At 37.1% G+C, this 25,605-nt stretch overlaps 2 protein-coding genes across 2 annotated transcripts; one reads left to right on the top strand and one right to left on the bottom strand.

Moving 5' to 3' along the window:
* Window positions 1-2,326: 2,326 nt before the first annotated feature.
* On the top strand, window positions 2,327-16,844 carry LOC120413343 (late secretory pathway protein AVL9 homolog). Its single transcript, XM_039574122.2, has 5 exons — window positions 2,327-2,832; window positions 8,839-9,476; window positions 9,536-10,233; window positions 15,648-15,831; window positions 15,899-16,844. Exons 1-5 carry the CDS (start codon window positions 2,764-2,766, stop codon window positions 16,344-16,346), a joined length of 2,037 nt encoding a protein of 678 aa, XP_039430056.1. The 5' UTR covers window positions 2,327-2,763; the 3' UTR covers window positions 16,347-16,844.
* A 3,853-nt stretch (window positions 16,845-20,697) lies between these two features.
* On the bottom strand, window positions 20,698-24,456 carry LOC120413373 (ionotropic receptor 25a). The gene is made up of 4 exons (XM_039574165.2): window positions 24,323-24,456; window positions 23,370-24,265; window positions 21,701-23,312; window positions 20,698-20,828 (listed from the first exon to the last, which is right to left on the bottom strand). The coding sequence occupies exons 2-3, from the start codon at window positions 24,195-24,197 to the stop codon at window positions 21,735-21,737; spliced, it is 2,406 nt and encodes an 801-aa protein (XP_039430099.1). The 5' UTR covers window positions 24,198-24,265; window positions 24,323-24,456; the 3' UTR covers window positions 20,698-20,828; window positions 21,701-21,734.
* Window positions 24,457-25,605: the final 1,149 nt, after the last annotated feature.

Here is a 25,605-nt window from a genome sequence, read left to right as displayed (position 1 = left end):
AGCGTGCCTCTTATGTTGCCATATCAGCACTTTGACATTCAATTACAGCTCATTAAAAACGTTTTCAACTGAAATCGAGTGATAATCAGCTCAATAGGAAGTGAGCAAGCAAGTTGCTATCAATAGTTTTGCCAAATTAGTTGTTGAAATAGTGAAAATCAGCTAATTGGATGGAGTTAGGAGCGAGCGCTTAACCTGCCAAACATACGAGAATTTCCCCTTATTGGAATTCTGCTAGAATTATGAATAAAATTCTGCTAAAACGCTCAACCAAACCACAACTGATAGAATTGTTTATTTTTTGATGTCTTGATTTTCTTAAATTTTATATAGAATTTTTAAATTTATTGGAATTTTTGCTTGGTTATTTTTTTAAATTTTTGTCTTTTTTTTAATTTCTGCTTTTTTGCTAAAATTTTAAAATTACAGATTTATTAGCGCGGCCCATAGTTTTACCATGAAATACTACGGAAAACGGACTTGAATACTTCGCCCAATCGAGTTAAGACAATTTAATTCCGTTCATCATACTGCTTTGTCTCGGGACCATCATTGACTGGTCCATCCCGACTGTGTCCATGGCGGGAAAGTCGACATTCGTATCGCAATGTTTTTAAGTTATGTATGTATCCAGTAGAAAATTTTATTTTCATCATTTTTTCACACCAAACAGTTCACAAAATACACACTTTCTCTGGTTTTATTGGTTCACTTGTTCGTTAGAATCGCCGAGAATGTCCGTGATTATCCTTCGATCCTGTCGGAAGTGCGTCGTAGCTCGCGATTCCGCACTCGGCCAGCTCGGCAGCATGTTCGCCATTAGGTTCCAGGTCGGAGTGTGCCAGGTTGGCATCAGCGATATTCTTTGCAGGATCATCCACTCAGGCATTTCTTCCGGCTCGACGAGTTGATAGGCTTGATAATGTCCTTGTACTGTTGTCTTTTGTAATCACCACACATTTTGCCGGAAGGAACAACCGAACGACCGATCACGGTGCCTAGCTGCCCTTCTTGCGAATCTTGACCGGTCGTCGTCCGTCCGGATGAAACCGTTCCCGGAAACGGCATCGCTTGTACTCCTTCTTGACGTACATCAGCTTCTACGGGATGGTAAAAATGTAAAACTTACCCAAATCAAATTATTTTCCGATCAAGCCACCAACTTGTCCACCAATCAACAATCGAAAACTTTAACAAAATCAATTTCCTCAGAAGTCGTATGACAGAAACAAAATCAGCTTGTTTTGAACGAACAGCTGATTTCGATGTTTACAAACATCGCTTGTTGGTGTGCGAGAAACTCGCACGAAACTAGAAATAAATCGAGTGCGGCACTCGCACTTTCAGTTCCAAGATGGCGGCGAAACTCGTGCGACACTCGCGCTAGTTTCTTCAAACAAACACTTTGACAGCTCTGAGTGCGGCACTCAGTGCGGAACTAGCCCTCAAACGAACGTACCAATAGTTGGACAATTTTCGAATTTCGTTAGGGTGGTCCCATACCCTTTTCCCTTGAAAATTAGACATTGAGATCGAGTTTAGTTTTTTTCAGCGTTTATAGTGCTAGATCTCCTCTTTCGAATGCAACCTGGCGCTTAAAATTTGTCCTGCGTCTTTTCGAGATTTTTGAGTTTAAAATTTGCATCTTTTTTACCTTAAAATGGCTGTAACTTTTGACCTTTAAGTCCAAATTGAATTGTCAGAAAATGAAAATGTTCTTTTTTTATGTTCTCTAAAAGCTTGTCTAAAAGTTCTTCCAACAACACTTTTCTCTAAAACTAAACCCTGAATTTCTACGTTCAAAAAACTGATTTTTGAAGGTTTGCTTCGATGCTTTCTCTAAATTTGGTGGTAGAAGGCGTAGATCGCGAGATAAAATTTTGGTGTCTTCGACAAAGTTGCTTGGATTGGCAAGCCCAACAACTTTTTAGGAGACGAAAAAATTCCCAAAAATATTACTGAATAGTTAGATTTTCAAAATCACCCTAATCGTGAACCACCCTAATTTTGAACCAAACCAAAAGTTGCCCTTTTCCATTTGCAACAACTCTTCTGAAGACACCCAAGCTCCAAAACTGCACCATTTTTCGGAAAATTAATTTTCCACTTCTGGACCACTGTGCAATGTGCGATATCGCCTCGAACTGGCACCACTGCAGCAGTTTGCTCACGGAGAATCAGCATTACACTTTTTGCAGTTCGATTTTACACCACCGACTAGTTTCATGCTCGCATGATCATCCGTCAACTGACAGCTGCTCGGCTCGGCCAAGAACAAACAACATCAACATCACCCAACACCTCCCACTTTAGTCGTCCGTCACCACACAAAAACACCCCCGTCGTCGCGGCTGACGAAAAACCAACAACCAAAAGTAGAAGCAGACTTTTTTGCACAATTTTCTTCATCGTTTTGTGATTTATTACAAACAAAAAAGACTTTTGATTGCTTTAAAGTTGATAGTGAGCTGAAAGTGTCTTTTCCGTAAAAGTGCTTCGTCAAGGAAAAAAAATTGGTGGAGGACAAAATTTGCACAACAACAACTCAAGAAGAAGGACGAAAAAATCGATTTCGATCCTTGGCCGTGCGGGGACAGACGCGAAGTAAAGTTGAAAAGTGAGCTAACGTAATGTTGAAACAAGCAGAGCCATCGTCAAACGGATGGTAACTGCCAAGTGAAATCCTCCGGCAGGAAGTTAGCGAGCGATTCCTTTTGTATCGTTTATTGGAAAGAAGAGCGGCCAGAAGCAGAACTTTCGGCAATGATGGCCACGAAGAACCCAATCCTACACATTTTGGTGGTGGGATTTCATCACAAGAAAGGATGTCAGGTTAGTCTTGCCGGGGTCTTCTTGAACTCGTGTGGGCGATGATCCGGTGGCGTGCTGGACACCGCTCCGTGGGTGGCAAGTTTTCGATGAATCATGCAATATGTAGCTCTCATATTTCTCCAGCAGTTGTTGTTTCTTATAATGTTGATAATTGTTGGAGAGCAATTTAGTGCGATAAAAGTGTGCAGTGGCTCAAGCTGGTTTCAGTTTTGTAATAAAACTTGGTGTTGGCTTTTAAGCTTTGACAATTAGCTAAAAAAATACAAATATTGTATATCAAAACATAGTTTTTTAGTTTAGTCCACCCTCTAGTACAGTAGTTTTTTTATTGATGATACATTTTCTAAAATTTCTTCTTTCGTTTATATTAATACTGCTTAAAAGACAAACCAAAAAATCACGCAAAACTTTTAGTTATCTATGCACAGTTTTGGCAATAAACTAGAATGCTTAAATTGTTCAATTTTTTCTTGCTAACTGCTTAAAATGACCCCTTGAACATGAAACTAATTCACACACAAGAAACACAAACAAAAAAAGCAATATAAACAAACAACATACAACAAATATTAAGTAACAAATAGAAAAATAAAGCTCAAACTCGATTATCTGATGCCTCGATAAACCACAAAAAACACCAAAAATCGATATTTGACACATTTACACAATTTTCAGGGCTGATGCAGATTCAGCGGGCAAAATTTCATGGAAAATATAGTTGGACCAGAGAGAAGTGATACTCTATGGTTGGACAATGTTCGAATTTCGTTTCTTTAAAATATCTCAATTTGAGATTTTTTTTAAGCATTTGAAATGATAAATCTACCCTATTCAAATGCAATCTAGCGCTTAATTTGACCTGCGCTTATTTGAGATATTGCAGTTTCAAAATTGCATCTTTTATACCTTAAAATGGCTGTAACTTTTGACTCTTAGGTCCGAATTAAAATATAAAAATGTGTTTTTAGAACTCTAAAAGTGCCCGGAACAACACTTTTCTCTAAAACTTTACCACGAATTGCCACGTTAAAAATCAAATTTTTGAAAGTTTTCTCAGATGCTTTCTTTAAATTTGGTCGTAGAAGGCGTAGATTGCGAAATCAAATTCTTGTGTCTACGACAAAGTTGCTTGGATTGATAAGTCAAACAACTTTTCAGCAGACAGAAAACCTGAAAAGCTAGATTTAAAAAAATACCCTAATCTGGAACCACCCTAATTTTCAGCCGAGCCAAAAGTTGCCCCTTCCCATTTGCAACAACTTTGCTGAAGACATCAAGGCTACACAACAGCACAATGTTTCGGAAAATCAATTTTCCAGTTAATTGCGATCTGGACAGTGCTGCTTTGGTCTTACAAATTACAAACTACAAATTACGCCAAACAAATGTCAAATTAATCATAAATAAAACGCAAATTACAATTAACAAATTAATAATTACAGATTCTTAATTGAAAATTAAAAATTGAAAGTTATAAGTTACAAATAACATTAAAATAAAATAAAATTCACAAATTTGGAATAAAAAATTAAACATTTCAAATTATAAATTACAAAATAGGTTTTAAATTGCAAATCAAAAATTTAATAGTTCCGAAAAGAATTTCAAAATCAGAAATTGAAAATAAGGTTCGGAATTGCGAAAGAAAAATTCAATTTACAAATGACAAATTTTAAAATAACATAATAAAAAATAACAAATTCAAATATCAAATAACAAAGAAAACAAATAAAACGAATAAAACAAATAAAAAAACAAAACAAAGTAAACAAATAAAACAAATTAAACAAATTAAGCAAATAAAACAAATAAATCAGATAAAACAAATAAAAAAAACAAATTAAACAAATAATAAAAATAAATCAAATAAAACAAATAAATCAAATATATCAAATAAAACAAATAAAATAAATAAAACAAATCAAACAAACAAAACAAATAAAACAAATCAAACAAATCAAACAAAAAAAAAACAAAAAAAAACAAATAAAACAAACAGAGCAAATAAAACAAATAAAAACAAATGGACATAAATTATACAATTAATATCAAACCCAAACACATAAAAAACAATTAAAACAAATAAAACTAACTAAAAAAAATTCAAAACAAATGAAACAATTAAAACAAAAAAAAACGAATAAAAATAAAAGCAAATTTAACTGATCAAACAATTAAAACAAAAAAAAAACTAATGAATGCAAAAAAAAAACCAAATAAATCTAATGAAAACAAAAAACAAAAACAACAAATACAACACATAAAACAAATTAAAAAAAAAACAAATAAAACAAATAAACAAATAAAACAAATAAAACAAATTAAGCAAATAAAACAAATAAATCAGATAAAACAAATAAAAAAACAGATTAAACAAATAAAAAAAATAAATCAAATAAAACAAATAAAGCAAGTATAACAAATAAAACAATTAAAATAAATAAAACAAATCAAACAAACAAAACAAATAAAACAAATCAAACAAAAAAAAAACAAATAAAACAAATTAAACAAACAGAGCAAATAAAACAAATAAAAACAAATGAACATAAATTATACAATTAATATCAAACACAAACACATAAAAAACAATTAAAACAAATAAAACTAACTAAAAAAAATCAAAACAAATGAAACAATTAAAAAAAAACGAATAAAAATAAAAGCAAATTTAACTGATCAAACAATTAAAACAAAAAAAAAACGAATGAAAGCAAAAAAACCAAATAAATCTAATGAAAACAAAAAAAAAACAAAAACAACAAATACAACACATAAAACAAATAAAAAAACAAAAAAAAACAAATAAAAAAAACAAATAAAACAAATCAAACAAAAAAAAACAAATAAAGCAAATTAAGCGAATTAAACAAATAGAGCAAATAAAACAAATAAAAGCAAATAGAAACAAATGAACATAAATTATAGAATTAATATCAAACACAAACACATAAAAAACAGTTAAAACAAATAAATCAAATTAAAAAAACAAATACAAAATAAATGAAAAAATTAAAACAAAAAATAAATTCAAACAAATAAAAATTAAAAAAAACATATTTGAAAAAAAAAACAAAAATATAACAAGTTGCTTTGAACGCCAGCTTTCATTCCCAATTAACTTATACAAATTTTAAATCCCCCCTTCAAAAGGTTCAAAGGGCCACGTAGTGTATCGATGAGCCCTTAAGGTCGTACATTGAAAACCCAACCATGGTAGTTGCTACCATATTGTAGGGTTAAATTGAGAACACGCACCGACGTATTTTTGCTAAAAACATTCCGTGCTTGGATTGACTATGTCGAAAGCGGTATGGTAATTTTAACCCTCCAATACGGAGATAATGATAATGATTTTGTAATTGCTACCATGCAATTTTGTGTATGGTACATTTTACCATATTTGCGTTTAGTTTTACCAAAAAGCCACAGTTAATTTAATAAGCAGCATTTTTAGCAAATGTTCTTAAAATTACCATGGTCGGGCTTTCAGTGTAGAAAGTGTCTTTCATTTTTGGGGCAATGACTTCCATGATGGTTCAGAAATAGTAAATTGATATGAAAAAACGTTACTTAATCCACCCTTAGGTGGTTGGTGCCTTCCTCTCATTTAAAGGGTAATGCTATCCAAAATAGACACGCTCGTGGGAAGGTCTTTAAGAGCGAGTCCACGAACAGGGCATACCCCTTTGTATGGGACGTCGTTTGGACCTCACCAATCTGCCTGAAATTTTCAGGGGTTGTTTGTACATATAAAACTAGCATCTGGCCAAAATATGAGCACTCTAGGTCAACGGGAAGTGGGGCAAATCGGGACACGAAGTTTAAAGGTTCAAAAACGTCAAAAATCTTAAAAAGGCTATAACTTAGGCAAAATTCAATTTATTTTCAAAATTCAAAATGCATCTGAAAGGGCTTAAAAAATGCAACAAAATGCAGGATAGAGCATCCCAATTGGTTAAATCTAAAGGGAGTTATTGGCATTTCAAATAAAAAAGTGTTCCATCGAGATATCAACTCGGTTTGACCTGCAGCTTGTAGGGGACATCTGGGACTACCATCTGAGACTGAGAACGCTTTGGGTAAGGCAGTTTAACATATTAAATAGACACTTTTACTTTTAGTGAAGTTTTTGGTTGTAAATTTTTGCTCGGGGGACCCTTTAGATCCCATTTTCTGGTGATAATTTTATCATATTCGTGTTTCTGAGACAATTTCACAATAGAAACATGCATACAAATGTTTATTTTGATCCATTTTAAACCTTTAAAAAATAAATGTTAAAAAAATCTTCGATTCACATTTATTGAAAATCAAGCTCGTTTCCAAGAATACTAGATGACACCAGAAAAAAGCAGCTTTTTAATTTTTTTGAACTTTTATTTTTAAAAGGGTTGAAATGGATCAAAATAAACATTTGTATGCATGTTTCTATTGTGAAATTGTCTCAGGAACACGAATATGATAAAATTATCGCCAGAAAATGGGATCTAAGGGGTCCCCCGAGCAAAAATTTACAACCAAAAACTTCACTAAAAGTAAAAGTGTCTATTTAATATGTTAAACTGCCTTACCCAAAGCGTTCTCAGTCTCAGATGGTAGTCCCAGATGTCCCCTACAAGCTGCAGGTCAAACCGAGTTGATATCTCGATGGAACACTTTTTTATTTGAAATGCCAATAACTCCCTTTAGATTTAACCAATTGGGATGCTCTATCCTGCATTTTGTTGCATTTTTTAAGCCCTTTCAGATGCATTTTGAATTTTGAAAATAAATTGAATTTTGCCTAAGTTATAGCCTTTTTAAGATTTTTGACGTTTTTGAACCTTCAAACTTCGTGTCCCGATTTGCCCCACTTCCCGTTGACCTAGAGTGCTCATATTTTGGCCAGATGCTAGTTTTATATGTACAAACAACCCCTGAAAATTTCAGGCAGATTGGTGAGGTCGATGCGAGATGGGTATGCTTTGCTCGTGGACTCGCTCTTAAATTACCTATCCAAAGATAGGTCGCATGATATATTTGGAATACGTTTTCATCTAAATATCTGAGAACTAGCCTCCAAAAAGTGTATAAATAACTCTTAAGTGCTTATAACTTTTGATAGGGTTGTCAGATCTTCAATGTTTTGGACGCGTTGGAAAGGTCTTTTGATTACCTGTTCAACGACGGGTTGCATGATAGATCCGGACAACATTTTCATCGTGATATCTGAGATCCGGCTTCCAAAAAGTGCATAAATAACACTTAATTGCTAATAACTTTTGATAGGGTTGTCAGATCTTCAATGTATTGGTCGCGTTGGAAAGGTCTATTAAATACCTTTCTAAAAATGTATAACATGCTGGGGTTTCTTACAAAAACCACCCTTTTTACAATCTTCCGGACTTTAGTCAAAATCGTTTTTTTAACATAACTTTTGAAGTACTTTACTAAACTTCATAATTTTCAATAGGGACTTATGGGACCCCAAGACGAATCGAATGAGACCAAAACGGTCCAAATCGGTTAAGCCAGTGCTGAGATAATCGAGTGCATATTTTTTGGTGCACAGACCCACATCCCTACACACACACACACACACACAGACATTTGCTCAGAATTTGATTCTGAGTCGATAGGTATACATGAAGGTGGGTCTAGGAGGTCTAATTGAGAAGTTCAGTTTTCGAGTGATTTTATAGCCTTTCCTCAGTAAGGTGAGGAAGGCAAAACAATCACGATATGTAAAATGCTTCCTCAAACAACACAAAGAAAGTCATGTTTTGATTGTAACACTTTCAAGATTTGAAAGTATTTTTTCTAAAACAAACATGGCCGCCAAATGGCCGATCGGGAATGGTGCCTTCCAGAGCCTTAATTTCTTGCCAAATAACTGGAACCGGCAACCGTAACCCTAAACTTGCCAAAGATTCGAGAATTTCCCCTACATAATAAATATGTAAATTTTGAAGCGCTGTGTTATGTTAACTTCGCACTTACTAAAACCTTCAATCCATTCCACAGGTCGAATTCTCCTACCCACCCCTAATCGCCGGCACCGAGGGCCGCCAGGAGTGTCCCTCGGGCTGGAAATACCTCCCTACATTGGCCCTGCCCGACGGTTCGCACAACTTCAACAAGGACTTTGTGTGCTTCAATCTGCCCAGCCTCGTCGATCCGCACGACTCGATTTACGGCATCAGCTGCTACCGGCAGATTCCGGTGGAGGAGTTGAAGATTCGCACCGCCGACGTGACCCGGAGCACGGTTCAGAAGTCGGTTTGTGCGCTGCTTTCGATTCCGATTTACGGCTACGTCGAGGTGAAGCTGTCGCTGATTGCGCACGCGTACTTTGAGCAGGGTGACTTTGACTGTACGGAGATTCTGGTGCGGGCGTACGAACAGCTGAATGCTTGTTTGACTTCGATGGATCCGCTGGAGGAGTTGGCTCCGTCGAGGTTGCACTTTGTGGGACTGCCGCTGCGGGAGCTGGTGCTGAAGTGGCGCCACAAACTGCTCATGCTGTACAAGCTGCTGCTGCTGCAGAAGCGAGTCGTCTGCTACGGATCGCCGGTTCAACCGATTTGCGCACTGATTTTGGGGGTTGTTTCACTTCATCCCGGGTTGCTCGCGGATGGGTTCCAGGAGGTGGCGTGTGTTAAGTAAGTATTGACTGGCTGTTGATCCTCTTTCCATCTTCTAATGACTAACTTCGTTTCAGAACTTCCCGACCGATGTCGCCGATGCCCACCTTCGGAACTCCCCAGGAAGAGCAGAAGAAATTCTCACCGGTGTCCGCGTCCCCCGTGGAAGAAAAAGCAGCTCCCACCGAGCCCAGCCCCGTCGACTCCCCCATCGAGCTCCCCAAAGAAGATCACGAAGACACGCTCAGTGCGGGCAGTACCAAAGAGTTGACGACGACGCCGGGCTCCGACGAGGTGTCCCAGTGTTCGCTGGAAGACGCGGCGCGGAAGCAGCCCGGGCTGGTGCGCGAAACGAGCGTGGACACGATTGCCGCCAACTTTGCCAGTCTGTGCGCCATCAAGCCGGACGAGTGGGCCGCCCCGATCCGGATATTCCACGAGGGGAATCTCTGCCTGCCGTACATTTCGCTGCCGTACATGGACCTGCTGAGCGATCCGTCGGTCAAGGGGTACATCATCGGGGCTTCGAACGTGCTGTTTCAGCAGAAGCGGAACCTGGCGGACGTGATGATTGACGTGGAGAATGCCGTTATTGATGTGTACGAGTTGGAGTTGAAGCGGCAGGTGCAGCTCAGCACGGAGGATCTGCGGTTTGCGGATTTTATCATTAAAAATGTGCAAAATCCGAAGGAGGATGCCGAGGGGAGCGAGGTTTGGATTCGGGAGCAGTTCTACGGGTACATGGTGGCGATGGTCAAGTCGTCGCTGCATCCAGGTGAGTGTGTTTAAGTTTTGAAAGTGCTGCCATTTTTCTGCTCTAGCCCCCAACCCCTCTCCCTCCCCCTCATTCTGCTACCAAACATTCATTCGGTTAGCGAAAAAAACGTTTTTCGTTCTTCTCTTTACTTCCTCCATTCTGCAGGCCAAGGATTGATACCTAAGAGCATGCAATGGCACTGACCTTGTTGCGTGCTCTTCGGTTGACGTCCACGTAAGGAACATACTGGAAGGAGCGCAACTAACTACATCCGTAGTTCTGTTAGATCATCCGAATTATCTTGATCAGGACAGTATAGCTCTGGTTCCTTGCGAGTGTCCTATTTTCTTACCTCCACGTTGGCTTGGTTTTCATGATGACCTAGCTGGTGGCCTGTGGAAACGGATCGTAAACCTTTGACCACCGCGGGTCAGAGTCGAGACGGCTAAAGAAAGGGGCGCGACAATGTGGGAAAGGGAAGTAATTTGTGATTGTAGACGGTATTGTTTCGATTCGCAGTATGTTGAGTCAACTGCTGTGGGTGTACCTGAAACATCGCACAACGGGGTTTCTCTTCATTCTCAGCTACCACCTATCTCCATTTTATTTTGCTCTACTGATTCTCAATTCTTCACTGATTCTTCTATTTAATATCCATCATTTGATTTTGATTTTACTAACTTTTGATTCTCTTTTCTCTCAAAGCTTTTCCACTCTTTTTTACCAATTGATACTGCTGTAACAAACTTTGTTTTATTTTTTTTTCCTTAAAAATAAACTTTTCCTTAATGTACTAGTAATATCAAGTCTATTTATCATTCGCCTAATCTTTTTTGATTTTATTGCGAATTTATTTATTTGAATAATTCTTTATCTGTCCTAAAAATTATCATTACTATAATCTAAGCTTGTTTTGTATCTCTATTTATTAACTATTGTCTAATTTTACATCTAATACATCTAGCTTCTCATTTTTATTCTTTAAAATACGATCATCATTCTCTTACAATTGATACTTGATTTTTATAAAATAAATTCTCTTTTACTGTCTATTGTTTTCAATCTTCACCCTTTTTTCAAACAAGTGAGGTTTGAGCCCTTACTCAATTTATGGAATGGTTAAAGGATTAACACAAAAATTACTATTGTATTTTTGGTAAACTTTTGTAACATGCTTAGGACCAAAAATTGTAACAAAACACCGCGACAAAAGAAATAGCAACATATACACACGACTCAACACTAGGAAAGATTTCAGGAGAAAACAATACACAGTAAAATAACAACTAGTTTTTGAATTCAAACTAAAAATAAAACAGTTTTTGCTTTAATGAAAGTTGATAGGCACACTATAAATGGTTAGGCGCTTATACTTACATCAAACCCTACATAATGTACCACCCCCGGCCGAGTTAAAATGCGTAACTCGTTGCGTAGATCTCGTTTACCCTGGAATCAATACGTCAAATCTAGAGTTTTTTTTGAAAAGGTCCTATAAACATATGAAAGACAATAGCTTATAGGTCCTTTTCAAAAACTCTAGAAATGCTGTATCAAGTAGGCGAATACCTGTTTTACCCCTTATCCGAAAATTTGGAAAAAAATATTTTAATTCGGTTTAAATTTCATTTTTTCAAATAAAATTTACAACTCCAATGCTTCAAACTTACGTGAAATTTCCCGAGGATTCCGAATATGTCGAAATTGAGACCAAAAAGTGCCGTCTTATTGGCGTACAGGGCAAAAACTAACGTTGTAAAATGTTTGTTATAGAAAAATCGAAAAACTATGAGAAAAACTGCGATTGGCCAAAAAATTATTACCGTAGGCTTAAAGTCCATGAAATTCACTAACTTTTGACCTGAGGGAGTAAGGGTGAGGGAGGGTGCTGCAAAAAGATATTGGGGTTTTAGAAAAATCAATATTTAGCAGTAATTTGCAAAAGCTTTGAGAAAAAGTCAAATCAATCCTGGATGTCTATAGCACATTTTGGAGGGCTTCAAAAGACCTTTCGAATGCAACTAAGAGAGTTGGAATTAATGAAGTTTTAAAGAAATGCGAGCAATTTTAAGATTTATCATGTGTTTTTTTACCTCAAACTTCCATGCTGGTTTTACCCCACTTCCCTTTGTCGTAGAGGGCTCATATTTGGCATGAGTTCATCTCATGTATAGACAAACAAACGCTGAAAGTTTCATCCAAATAGGAGCACCTCGATACGACCTGTTACACATTGGTGAAAAACTCGCTCTTAATTTGGAAACTTCTTAAAAATATATTTTATTAATTAAAAAAAATAATATTAGGACGTTATATAGTCCCCTCCTCCCCTCAAAAATGGTCCGAAAAATGTGTGAACAAAAAATATTTTTTTCTAAAAACTGAAATTTCTTATGAAATATACAATCTAATAAACTGAAAACAATTTAATTTGCGTTTTTCTGCATTGATAATTATATTTAGCATATTTGGGATGGTTTTACAATATTTTGATTTTTTATGAAATTCCACAAACTTTTTTTCCGATCGAAAAAATCGTCGATACTAAACTATTGATTGGAAAACTACATGCATTTTAAAACACTTTTCGTGCATTTATAAAAATGATGACTTGGAATTTAGATTGAAATTGTTTTTAATTTACAACGGCCTTAGGCTGTTGCAAATATTTTTCAAAATTTTTGCCTCCCCTTCTTCAAAATCGGCCCAAAAAATCAGGGAACAAAAAAAAAATTCAAATACTTCTAAATTTCAACGAACAATTTAAAATGCATTCCCATGCGTTTATAATCATTTTAAACATGTTTAAGATCGTTCTTTTGCATCGGCTTAAACTAGTTTTTTCTCGAATATCAATACCTTTGCCATATATTGGGAGAAAATCTGACATGAGGCCTTCAACGGCGTTTTTATTCAATATTTTCACAAATAAATTAAAAAAAAATCTGGAAATCCATTTTCCAGGGTGGCCCATTCCTCAGAATGAACGATTCCCCAGATATGTTTGTTATTGTTGTTTTTTTGCTTTTACGAGATTTAAAAAAATAAAACTCAGATTTTTTTTTATCTTTTTCATGAATTTAAATTTTCAAATCTTATTTAAAAAATGGAAGAATCTCTATGAATTTTATGTTGCTTGAAAAATATAACATATCTCTTAAAAATCTTCAAATCTTGTTAAAAATAAGGTTTATAATTCGCGTAAAATCTCTTTTTTAATATCTTCAAATCTTATGAAAAGAAAAGTGAATCTCTATGAATTGCCTAGATCTCATAAAAAATAACCCTACTTAATTGTATCTTGTCTTCAAATTTTAATAAAACAAAAAGCTTGAAAAAAAAAGATAACCACAATGAAATTCGAAATTTTTGTTAAAAATACCCTTCTTTTAAAAATCTTCAAGTCTTATAAAAATAAGGGTAAATCTCTATAAATTTCAAAGTTTTTTCGTTTTCTAAAAAATTACCCTTCAATTTCAAATCTTCAAATCTTATAGCTTAAAAAATATTTGAAACGGCCTTAATTTAAAAAAAAAATTAAAAAAGTAAAAGATTTAAAAAAATGAATTTTTAGAAAATTTATTTTTTTCTGAAATTTTTAAAATTAAAACGAGGGAATATTAAAAATATCATATTTTTTAAATTTTGAAAATATTTAAATTGAAAAAATTAACTGTATTTTTTTTTAATTTTTGAAGTTTTGAAAATTTTGCATTTTTTGCTATTGAAACAAGGGGCTTTTTTAAATTGAAGCAATGTTAAAATCTTTATTTTTTTTAAATTCTTGAAATTTGAAAAAAATGCTAAATCCGTTATTTTTGATATTTTTTTAAATTATTGTATTTTTGTTATTACAATCATCAATCGTAATTTCTCGATTCACAATCGAGATTTCTCGATAGCAAAATTTCGATCGTAACTTCTTTTTAAAGTGATGAATTTGCCCATTTTTGACAAGTTTTTCGAAGTTCGGTCAAATCTTTCGAAAAAAAATCGTTTTTCAAATTAAAAAGACGTGTGCCTGCAGTGTAAAAAATTCTAGCTCGGTGAAATTTTCGTATCTTTTAGATTTTTTTGAATAATATTTGTAAGAGTGTAACAAAAATGACTTTTTGCAATTCCGTCGTGAAACTTCTTACTTTTCCTGTCATTCTCGAGCAACGAAACGGCCTACTTTTTTCTATAAAAATAACAGAACGGAAAATTAATACCTTTTAATACCAGTGCTGAAAAGTAGAACTAGCACTGAAATGGGTGCTGAAAAGTTGAACTTTTCGAAAAAATGCACAGAATGTGATTGTCATTGTTTACATTGCGGGCTCTTGTTTTTGTTTATTCAAGGTCAAACATTAAAATGCGCAGGACTAGATCGAAATCCCAAAAATAAGCATAATTGGTCGTAACATAAACTGGCGCATTTGAATTTGGTGGTGTTTATTTTAACATCACTGGCGTGCAGGGTTGCCAGGTTGCCAGATAAATCAGGGAATGCCAGATTTTACAAGTGTCAGCCAGAATAAAGATTTACCCTTCTCTGTGCCAGATATTGACAGATTTTGCCAGATTTTTAACATTGTGCCCATTTTAAACACATTTTTGATGAAAATAAACTTTTTTAATTACAAATGATATAAAAATAGAATGTGATTTTCAAAAAGAAGATGTAAATTCAACATTTTTGAGGTCTTAAAATCAGTTAAACCATCTTAATTCTACAAATGTTTGAATCAATTCATATCCTCTCTCCCCTTTGCCATTCAAAATTGTTAAATTTTCGTCTGCCAGATTTTTCCAGATTTTTAATCGATACTTTGCCAGATTTTTCAAATATTGACCTGGTAACCCTGCTGGCGTGTAGGCGGATCCTTGCGCAAGTTTTGACACATATTAATTGAAGTTTTGAGCAGTTTGGAGTTTGGTACAACCTTTTTAAAGTTCGACAAAGAAAATTTAGTCACATTTTTTACCAGAATTTTAGGTTATTGACTTTTCAGGTTACTAAGATACAATCTTGCAAATTATTCAAATTGAGCAAGAATAAGTTTTTTCATATGTTGTCTGATTAGCCTTTATTTTCAAGTAAATAAATTCAAACTCAAATTCTAAAAAAAAACATTTGAAGATTTGTTCGATTTCATGAATATGAGAAGTTCGTAAAATTGTCCGAGTTATGAAAATTCTAAAAGCTTACAGTTTTTAGTTCACTTCATAATCGAAACTTCGGATGAAAAGTCGCATTTCTCGAGTTTTTTTTAATAGGTCCTATAAACGTATGGAAGACAATAGTTTATAGGACCTTTTCAAAAAAAATCTAGATTTGTAAAATAAGCAGAACTAACGTGAAAAGTTAAATCAAACTTATTTTTCAAACTAAATACAATATAATACGAAAACGCTTAACTTTTTTGTCTTCCCTTTTTCTTCCCAACCAGAGGGCAGCAAAGAGCTGGAACACTTCAACGTAAGCTTCATGAACGCGCTCAAACAGACCGCTTGCTACCAAGACTGGCTAGCGCGCAGTGACGGCGGCACGATCGCGGCCTTCGAGAACCAGATCGTGGGCCATCCGTTCGCGGGAACTCTTTCGGTAGCCGACATGAAGCTCCGAATTGCACAGTGAGTCGATTTATGTCAATTATAATGTTTGGAAATATTTTAAAAATTTGATTTTTTTTATTTCCAGAACCATGCAAAACAGCGAAAGTGGCCGCAAGCTCAACCAGGCGGTCAACAGTACTAGTCGGGTGGTCGGAGGTGCCCTTACCACGGCCAAGGGCGCCTTCTCGACCTGGTGGACATCGATCACGGCGGCGGTTCCGGCTGGCCAGCAGCAGCAATCGTTGCAACAACCCACCGCACAAAGCACGAACAATAGCACGACGACCAGCGAAGAGTCGGACGCGGATGTTGAGGCCGCCGAAGTGGACGACAGTGACGATTACAGCGAGGAGGAGGAGGAGCAGGAGAATGAAGAAAATGACAGTCAGAGCAAAAACTTGAGGAACAACCTGGTGGAGCTTCCCAGTCAAATCGAGACGGCCGAGCCGACGCTGGAAGTGACAAACAATATAATCGAAATTGGAAAGGAGGCTGAAATGCTGGACCGGAAGCAGAGAATCTTTAATGTTTAAGCGCCCGAAGGGGCACATCCTCGATTGAGCTGGACTCCAAATTATGATTTAAATCAGTTTAAATTTTTGTTTCCTTCGCATTTATGCCGAACCCAGTTTGTGCTGACACTGAAAAGAATTTCCTTCAGTTAAATAATTTTTTGAATTCATTCCAAAAAAGAAAAAAAAAGATTCATTTGAATTTCCTTTTTTATTTTCCTGCAAAATTGCAAATGTCGCTGTTGTACTTATACAGTAAAGAGCAAAAATGTGTTGTCCGAACTGGACCCAAATAGTAAATGTTAATAATTATGAAACGTAAACATTTTTGCTAAAAAGAAGACAAAAACAAACCCACAAACGTTGAGCATGTGTAAAATCATCGTGTGATAAAATAATATATTGTAGTAGGTCCTACAACAGAATAGCTGTTAGAACGATATGAAGTCAAACAACAACAAACAAAATGGAGGGTTACACAAACATAAGACAAATAAATCATCAACTTAACTCATTAAACGGTGTTTTATTATTTCGTCTTATTTTTCTGTTTGCCCTGAATACTTTTGTGATTTTTTGTATTTGTCCGTACGAAATAATATAACATTGCTGATCGGAAGGCACGCTGACGGGATATTTTCTGATATTTTTTTTAGATTGTTTATTTTTTTAATGTTAAAAAAACAATCAAATAAATTCCGATGTCTTATCGCGGTGAGGCGGTATTTCCCCTTTCTTTTTTCTAAATTATTACTAAGACATGTTTTTCAATGATTTCTAGCTCGAAACCGTGAAGAGATAGAGATTTGGTGTCAAAAGGACTTTTAAATACATATAATTGAACGATTCAAAGGCGTACTCAAAATTTTGAAAAAAAAAACGATTTGTTGTCTTGTCAAAAATTAAGAGACATGTAACTTTATAGAAAATTCTATGTTCTTTTCGAATCTGCAATAACCGACAAAGGTAATTCTTTTATTTACAACTATTTTTTTATTTTAAAATTACATCGTTCGGTCGGGACCGAACTACGGAGCGTGTGGACTGTATTTTTGGCGACGGCGGACTCTCGGGTGCGGTCACCCTTGGTGGACAACCGAGGAACCACTTTTCGGAGGCGGAATCGGATGGAGGACGGATCAAAACGTATGAATTACTAAACTAAACTTCTATTTCTCTACATAGTTCACAAACGATTCGCGGTCGGGGGTTTGCTTCCTCGGAAGCCGGTTCGGGGTTCGCGTCGGATCGCGTCGAGGTTGGGCGAAACTTGTCCTCGCGTGTCGTACGCCTCCTTCTCGGACGGGAGGTGGATCAAGAATGCTGCTGACGTCGTGGTGTGGAGCAAAACTAGCGGTACTTTCTGTTGTCGTTGCACGCGCCGTTTTCCCTCCACTTTGTGTGTGTGGTTTGTTTTGGTTAGCGCTCCCTTCAGCAACGCTCGAGTGCACGCTAAACTCATTCCGGACGGAACATACATGCTTTTTGTAACTTTGCAGGATTATCTTTTAGATTGATAAAAAATAAAAATGATTAAAAAATTCAAAAGCTTAAAAAAGACTTTTGTGACTCTTTTTAATTGCAATATTGTTAAGTTTAAAAAATAAATAAAATATAAATTAAGTGAATAGCATAAGTTGAAAAATATATAAAATAATTAAAATTTATAACACAAATTTAAGTCTTTAAAAACGTTTTTATAGTTAAATTTTTTGAAAGTTTTGCATTTTTGAAATAATTACCGTCATCTGGGGCGAATCGGGACAGCAGTTTTTAGAGCACTTAAAAGCTTGAAATTTGGAAAACAATGCACTATTTTAGATGTTTTGTGTCAGTTCTATCCGAATCTAATAAAAAATATCCAAATATTGCTCAGTAACAAGGCTAAAACAGCTGGATGACGGTATTTGATTTTTTTTAAAGCGTGAACACGCAACTTTTATGAGATTTTTTTGATTTTTAAGTTCAAAAGTAAAAATATTTTCGAGACTGAAAAGTCAAGTCTGTCATATAGAAATTGCCAAAACCTTCAGAAAACTTATTTTTTCAACATTTTTATTTTTAAAACTGCTGTAACTTCACAAGGATTGGACTTAGGACAGTGGTCAATATTGAGACTTTAATGTAAAATTGTCTGGAGAATCGATTCCCGTATTCGGTTTTTGAAAATTTTGACGTTTAGAGCAATTAAAAAAAAAACGTTTTCAGTCAATGATTTTGAACAATTCCATTTCTCATACCAAAAAGTTTTATTTTTGCAAATGTTGGCTTTTTCACCTAAGACATGTTTAAATTGACTGAACAAGTATATTGTGATAAATTTTTGAAAGACTGCACCATTTTTTTTAATTGAATTGATTTTTTCTGAGTCCTGTTTAATTTTCACGATATTTGATTATTTGGTTGGATGGTTCCCGTGGAAGTAAAAAAAATAACCCTTTTTTTTGTTTTCTGCTCTGATTTTGAATAAAAATTTTAAGATTTCGTTACTGATTAAATTATTGCTAATTGATTAAAATGAAAATATTTTGAACTGGGCAGAAATTCGCAGAAAATTAAAATTATCTCAATCATTTTGGCTGGACAACAATGTTAATTTTGCTGTGATATGAAATTCAATAAAATGTAAAAGATAAAATAAATGCGAATCAGCGCAATTTTTCTTTGCTTTATTAGTCGAATATTAGAAAAAGCAGTTCAATAAATGAGAATACGCATGCCCTACATTTCGTTTCAAAATATAACTTTTTTTGAATTAGAAAAAGTTTCACGTTCAAATTAAATGAAGATTTGTATAGTTTATTGAAGAATAATATATAATGAAGCATATGTATAAAGCAGTTTCTGTAATTTACACCTTAACTTAAAACTAAAAACGTAACTTAATCCACCTTTAGGTGGTTGGTGCCTTCCTCTCATTTATAGAGTGATTACAATCCCCTAAAGTGTCCACATGGTTTATGGATCTCCCCTAACGTGATCGCAGCACCTAAGAGGTCCTAATAAAAATAAGTGACGAGTAAAAAAACAGACTTCCTACAGACTTTTTGTCAAGATTATCCAGGTTTTTAAGCGAAGATGGCGTTCGAATGTTGAACGTCCGAAATGTCAAAATCGCGCAGTAGCACCAACATTAGAAAAAAAATGCGGCTGTCATGCCATGGCACACTTTTTTCGTAATGTTGGTACCACTGCGTGATTTTGACATTTCGGGCGTTCACCATTCGAACGCCATTTTCGCTTAAAAAGCTGGATACAGACACCGCCTTTCAGGAAAATGGCATCCCTCTACAAGGCTTTTTTCGTGGCGACCAGACGGGACCATTTGAGGTTATGTAAATTCAGACCATTTTTTAAACTGCTTGTAATTTTAGATAGGTAAGTCAGATCTTGAAAATTCTTAATCCACAAGAAAGGTCTTCTCATATGCTTTCTAAAAATATATAACATGTGAGGGTTTCATGAAAAAACCACCCTTTTTACCATAATTTTAATTTAATATGAAACAGTTTTTTTAACATAACTTTTTAAATACATGATAAAACTGCATGAATTTAAATAGCAACTTAGGGGACGTTAAGACGGATCGATTAAAACCATTCCGGCCAAAATCGGTTGAGCCTGTGACAAGATATTCCAGTGACATTGATTTGGTACACATGTCTACATACAGCCAAACACACAGACATTTGCTCAGCTGGTGATTCTGAGTCGATATGTACAAATGAAGGTTGGTCTAGGAGGTCTAACTAAAAAGTTCGTTTTTCGAGTGATTTTATAGCCTTTCCTCAGTAAAGTGAGGAAGGCAAAAATCGCTCTAAAAATTTCCCGTTTGAAGATAGAGCAATGTGTCCTTCATCGAAGATGCTCAGAAGCGCGATCTCGTCTTCCCGTTAAAATAAAAAAAAAATAGCCCTCCTAAAATTAATGTCCACCAGACCAAAAGATGCCCCTATTGACCTTGATCATTTGTCCCGAAGACACCTTAGCTTTAAATCTTAACGAATAGCCGCTATCAATTTTGTCACGCTAGATTGCGGTTTCGGACCACTGTGCATTGATGGTGCGTGCTATGTTGGAAGATGCGCAGCCGGGCGGAAGTTTATGAAAGGAATAACAACGACAATGCACCACCAGAACCACCAACTTGCCTGAGGTTTTTCAAAAAGAGCAGTAAAAGTTTTCATTTTTAAAACAAGAAACAAACTTCTGTGTCTGTGCTTTTTGTAGCGAATTTTAACCACTTTTTATTTCAAAAGTAAGTTACTTTTGTCATTGTCGCGAGTTCTATTTTCAAAAGCAAAAAAAAAAAAGAATTTGTCAGAAAGTCAAAAGAAGTTTCTTTCTAGTAAGGATATCCTGAAGATTCTTGTGGGTTTTATTGTTCACTCATTTGCATTAGCCTTAATATTGTAACACTCAAATGTAAATTTTTTTGAGGACGTGCTTGACTGCTTCATGTTGATGAGTGATTGAAACAAGTTATTTTTCCATTAAAATGTGCTAAAATTTATCAATTCAATTTAATTGAATACTGTAAACCGGGGTGACATTGATAGAATTTCGATTTATTTTTGGAATATTTTTCAACTGGTAAGGTTTATCTTAAGATTATTATTTTTAAAACATGTACTGGGGTAGGCCACACAAGGTGCATGCACTATTTTTGATAAAAAGTTTTTTCAATAGTGTTTAAAAAAATAGTTGCATTGAAAATTCATATTTTGAATTCCGGGGTGACTTTGATAGTCATAGTTATTCTTGTAAAAATCAGATTTAATGTGTTCAAATTTTATTTTTAAGTCAAATGTACCATCACTAAGGTGTCTGATACAGCTTTTAAGAAAAAAAAATCAATGTTTATAATTAGTTAACTAAGTTTATAAGCTTTTTAACAAAATACATATACATTTTAGGCAAAATTGTTATAAAATCTAAATTTTCGCAAAAAAACGTTGAAATTAGTTTTGTTTATAAAATTATCGAATCATATTGCACTTTAAACTGAAATCGAAGCAAAAATCAGAAGTTTTCACATTTTATATGAAATTTGTTCTACTGAAAATGCCTATAAATTGGGAGATTTTTTTGAATTATGTTTTCAAAACACATTAGCATTCCATTTTTTGATTCGAAATCAGGTTCATTGAGAAAATAATGCTATTTATCAACATTATCTTAATTATAGTTAACTAACTTTTTAAACTTTTAAAAAAATTATGAAAATTCTTCTAAAAGTACTTTGAACACTTTCTACCACGGTCAGAATAATTCCATACCATTCCGTGCGTATTTAATTTGTACTCTTCAGTTTGCGGAAAAATCTCAAACCTATCAAAGTCGCCCCGTTTTACGATACTTTGTTTTCTTATCACCCTTCTCAACTCAACTAACTTCAAACGACTCGCTTCAATGTATGGGATTCCTCGGAAACACCGAAATGTAGCTAATTTTCTGCTGCTTCTCCGATGCCGGCACAAACTTGCTCCCGATGGTGATTTCCTTGGGAATCTTCTTGTCCGCCACCTTGTTCAGGTTATTCTTCGGATCCAAGTTCAGCATGTTCTTAAAGTTCAACGACTGTTGCTTTTCCTTCTTGCTCTTGTTGTTGGGCGTTTCCGCCGCCGGTTCAACCTGCACCAGCTTGGTCTGCCGGTCCTTCCGACGGTAGTACAGAACCTCCCCGGCAAGGGTGACCATCGCGAGTGCGAGCCCCACAAGGGTAGCGATGAAAACGCCTCCCAAGCTTTCCAGCGTGATTCCCTCGCTGTCGTCCGTGTTGGGACAGACGCCGCGCACCGAGTTGTTCCAGAACTTGGCGGTGAGTGATTCGAAGTAGCGCTCCTTTTGCAGCTCTAGGATGTAGAAGCTGAGTTCGTCTTGCAGGTGGCTGCCCTGCTGGACGGCGATCGCGTACGGTTGCTCGGCAAACACTTCGCCGACCTCGGTCAGGTTGCAGTTTCGCGAGATTTCGTACTTGATCTCGGCCGAGTCGTGCACGAAGGCAAAGTCCGCCTCGAGGCGTTCGTTGACGCGCTTGAAGCCGGCCTCGGCCGAATCTACCGGCTTGGCGGATTCGATCGCGGAGAGGATGTTGATGTACTGCTCCTTGATCGGGTAGTCCCAGACGCGGTACTGGGCCTGGTCGTTTCCGCTGGAGAGCGTCAGGTTGCGCCACATCTGGTACAGGACGTCTTCGGCGTTCTTCATGTTCTTGAAGTAGTCGTGGGTGTCGGAGTTTTTGACGACCGTGTACTTGATACGACTTTGGCGGGACAGTTGTTCGAGAGATTGGACGGGGGTTTGCATACGTTCTACGGTGAGGAAGGCGGCCAGGTTGGCGGTGAAGGTGGCCAACATGAGGACGACGAAGAGCCAGTAGGCAGCTACCAGAGTCCGGCCGGACAAGGCCTTTGGAGCCTCACCACCGCCTTGGGGTGTGAACGAGGTCAACGCGAACCAGAAGCTCTCCTTCAGCGTAAAGTCTCGACATTCGTACGGATAGGCCTGCTTGTTGTTCTTGGCACTGTACGGCGAGAACTTGTCCAGCAGCCATAGCATGACGGCCGTGGCAACAATTGCCAGCAGGATGCTCAGCCAGACCTCCAACCGTAGCACGGTCATGAACTTGAACAGCGAAGTCTCCCGAACGGGGTTTCGCATCACGATCAGAATCCCGGTCTGCTCAAAGTACGGTGCCACAAAGTCCACAACCTCTTCCCGTTCGGCGGTCATCTTCATCGAAGCCATTGCAAAGTCGATCTCACCCACGACCAGATCACCGATCAGTCCGTCCCAGTTGCCGGCCTTGTCGCGCATCCCAAACGTGCCCTTCTTTGGCGACACCAGATCGTAGTCGAAGCTCATCACCTTGGACAGCTGCTGCAGAAAGTCGATGCAGTATCCCTCCCAGATGGGTTGACCGGCTTCGTCCAGGATGATCTCGCCGGTTTGCGGGTCGCGCTGACGGTACGCCCAAGGGATCGACTGAAAGTATGAAATAAGATTGAGTTTAGTCGCTGACAAACTTGCTAATTACCTTACCTCCGTAGTTCCAACGCGAAAATACCTCTTCGTCGCCTTTATCCGGTTTCCCTCGCTTGGCACCACAACCCCCTTGGCGATCGAGCCAACCCGTATCGCCTCGGCCTCGTCCTCCTCGGTTGAGCTCCAAATCGAAACGTTCAAATTGTAGCGCAACATTCTGCTCCCATCCGGCATCCAGAAACGCTCGTCCGCGCGAAGATCCCTAAGCAATCCGGAAATGTCCGCCGTCGCCGAACTGCCAACCACGCTGCAATCGTCTTGCGTGACCAGCGGTAGCTGATCGTGGAGCGCTTGCTGAAGAACCTTCTGCACGACATTCTCCAAGTGGGCTTCCCAGGGTTTGAACTCCACCGGACAAGTGCAACCATCCTCCATGTTCATCAACATGCAACAGGTGCCCTTCTCCATCAGCAGACGACTCATCGCTGGAAAAGTCTCGTGATGCTCAAAGCTCTCAGTCTCCACGTCCATGAAGATCAAGTTCCACTTGTCCGGTTTGGTGACCAGCCCACTCTCAATTGCCCGCCCAAACAGCACGCCCATCTGCGACGTATTTGCAATAATCGCAAAAAACGACGGGTAAGGCCGCACCGACTTGATCCTCTCGATCGCGTTGTCGCTCAACCGATCGAAGATGATCGTACGCAGCTGCGACTCGGTGATCAGAAAGTAGATCGCCATGTCGGCGTTCTCCGGACTGTCGAAGATGTAAACCACGTCGTTGGCACCGCGGGCACGCAGATACGTCTCCATCACCTTGAGGAACGTCTGCGGCGAGGCGTCCGCGTGGACGTACGGGATGTTGAAGTTGTCCGCCGCGGACATGATCCGGTTCGTGTCCGTCCAGGTGAAGTCGAGCAGGAAGGTCGCTCCCTTCTGCACTGCGCTGCATACTGCAAGAATTAATCTAAATTACTGTGAAACCATTGCAAACGAATGGACCAACTCACGCTCCAAATTGTCGTTGAAGATCACGTGGTCCCGATTGTACGCGATGTAGTAATCGAACACCGATACGCCCTTGGTTTGAGACAGGAAGGATCGAATGGCGCGGGAAGCTAGCGCGGGGACGTTCTGCTGCTCGCGCTCGTGAACGATCACTTGAATGTGTTGAAATTTACGTTAGAAAAGGGCTCAAATGTATAATTTTGATTTAATTGAAAAAATATTTTATCTACAATTCCAAAAAAGTGTCTACGAAGTTTATTGACGGCCCCTAGAGTACCTGAAAATGTTTTTCAATGTTCCAGAATCAACTAAAAAAGGTTTGAATACATTTTCCTTTATTGATACTCATATTCAGCTTGTTTGGGCACATTTGAAAATACTTAAAATATTAGAAAAAAATATTTCCGAAATGAGTATTAAAATCAAAAATTTTGCATTAGTTTTTTTTTCATTAAAAATTGGTGAAATCAGGTAACGCATAAAAAATCTATTCTATCAAAAATTTTAAACTATCAGTCCGTTCAACAATGTCTTTAAAGAAAATCTAAAAATGAATTTTAAACCTTGGATGAACGTATTTTCCAAAAATCATCACAAAAAACATGGCCGCTATACCAGATTTTACACCATCCTAAGCTCATTTTTTTGATCCCCCGAACATATCAACAAACTCCGAAAATAAAACAAATACATATTTTGGGTAATTATTTTCAGGTAAGGCCGTTGCAAATATTTGTCAAAGTTTATGTCACCCAATCCCCATCCCCTCCCCCCTTCAAAATTGGACTGAAAAATCAGCGGGCAAAAAAATATTTTTCCAAAAAAGCTTCAAAATTTCCATGAAAATAGAAGTCTAATGAGCATGAGCATGGTTGACTGCCAATGAGCTGCTACTCCGTTATTGAGAGATCAGCTGAAGTTAAACAATGAATCAAAAATGATCAGTGGGAGCCAACCATCCGTTCACTGTTTAACCTCTGAAGATCTCTACTTTATTAGTCAATACCGGCGCCCTCCCAAGAAGCCTGCAGTTCAACGAAAGGGAGGAATGTTAGTCCGATAGTTGAAGTTGCAGACTCATCAAGCACATAGTTTTTCGCTATATACTTGTTGATACCGCTTGAGACCGTTGAATCCACAGCATCTCCTTCAAGCATCACGTGATAAATTTTTTTTTTGGGTTAATAGGATAAGGATTGGCTTTCCGATGCCTCCCGAGCTACGACGCTATGGGGAGGACTTTCATAACAGACCCGTCGGCGAGCCTTCCGAGCAACGATGCTAT

This window comes from Culex pipiens, chromosome 1 (genome assembly GCF_016801865.2).
Source record: "Culex pipiens pallens isolate TS chromosome 1, TS_CPP_V2, whole genome shotgun sequence".
NCBI lineage: Eukaryota > Metazoa > Arthropoda > Insecta > Diptera > Culicidae > Culex > Culex pipiens.
Note: the sequence above shows the minus strand (reverse complement) of the source record. Positions and strands in the feature narration are given on the sequence as shown.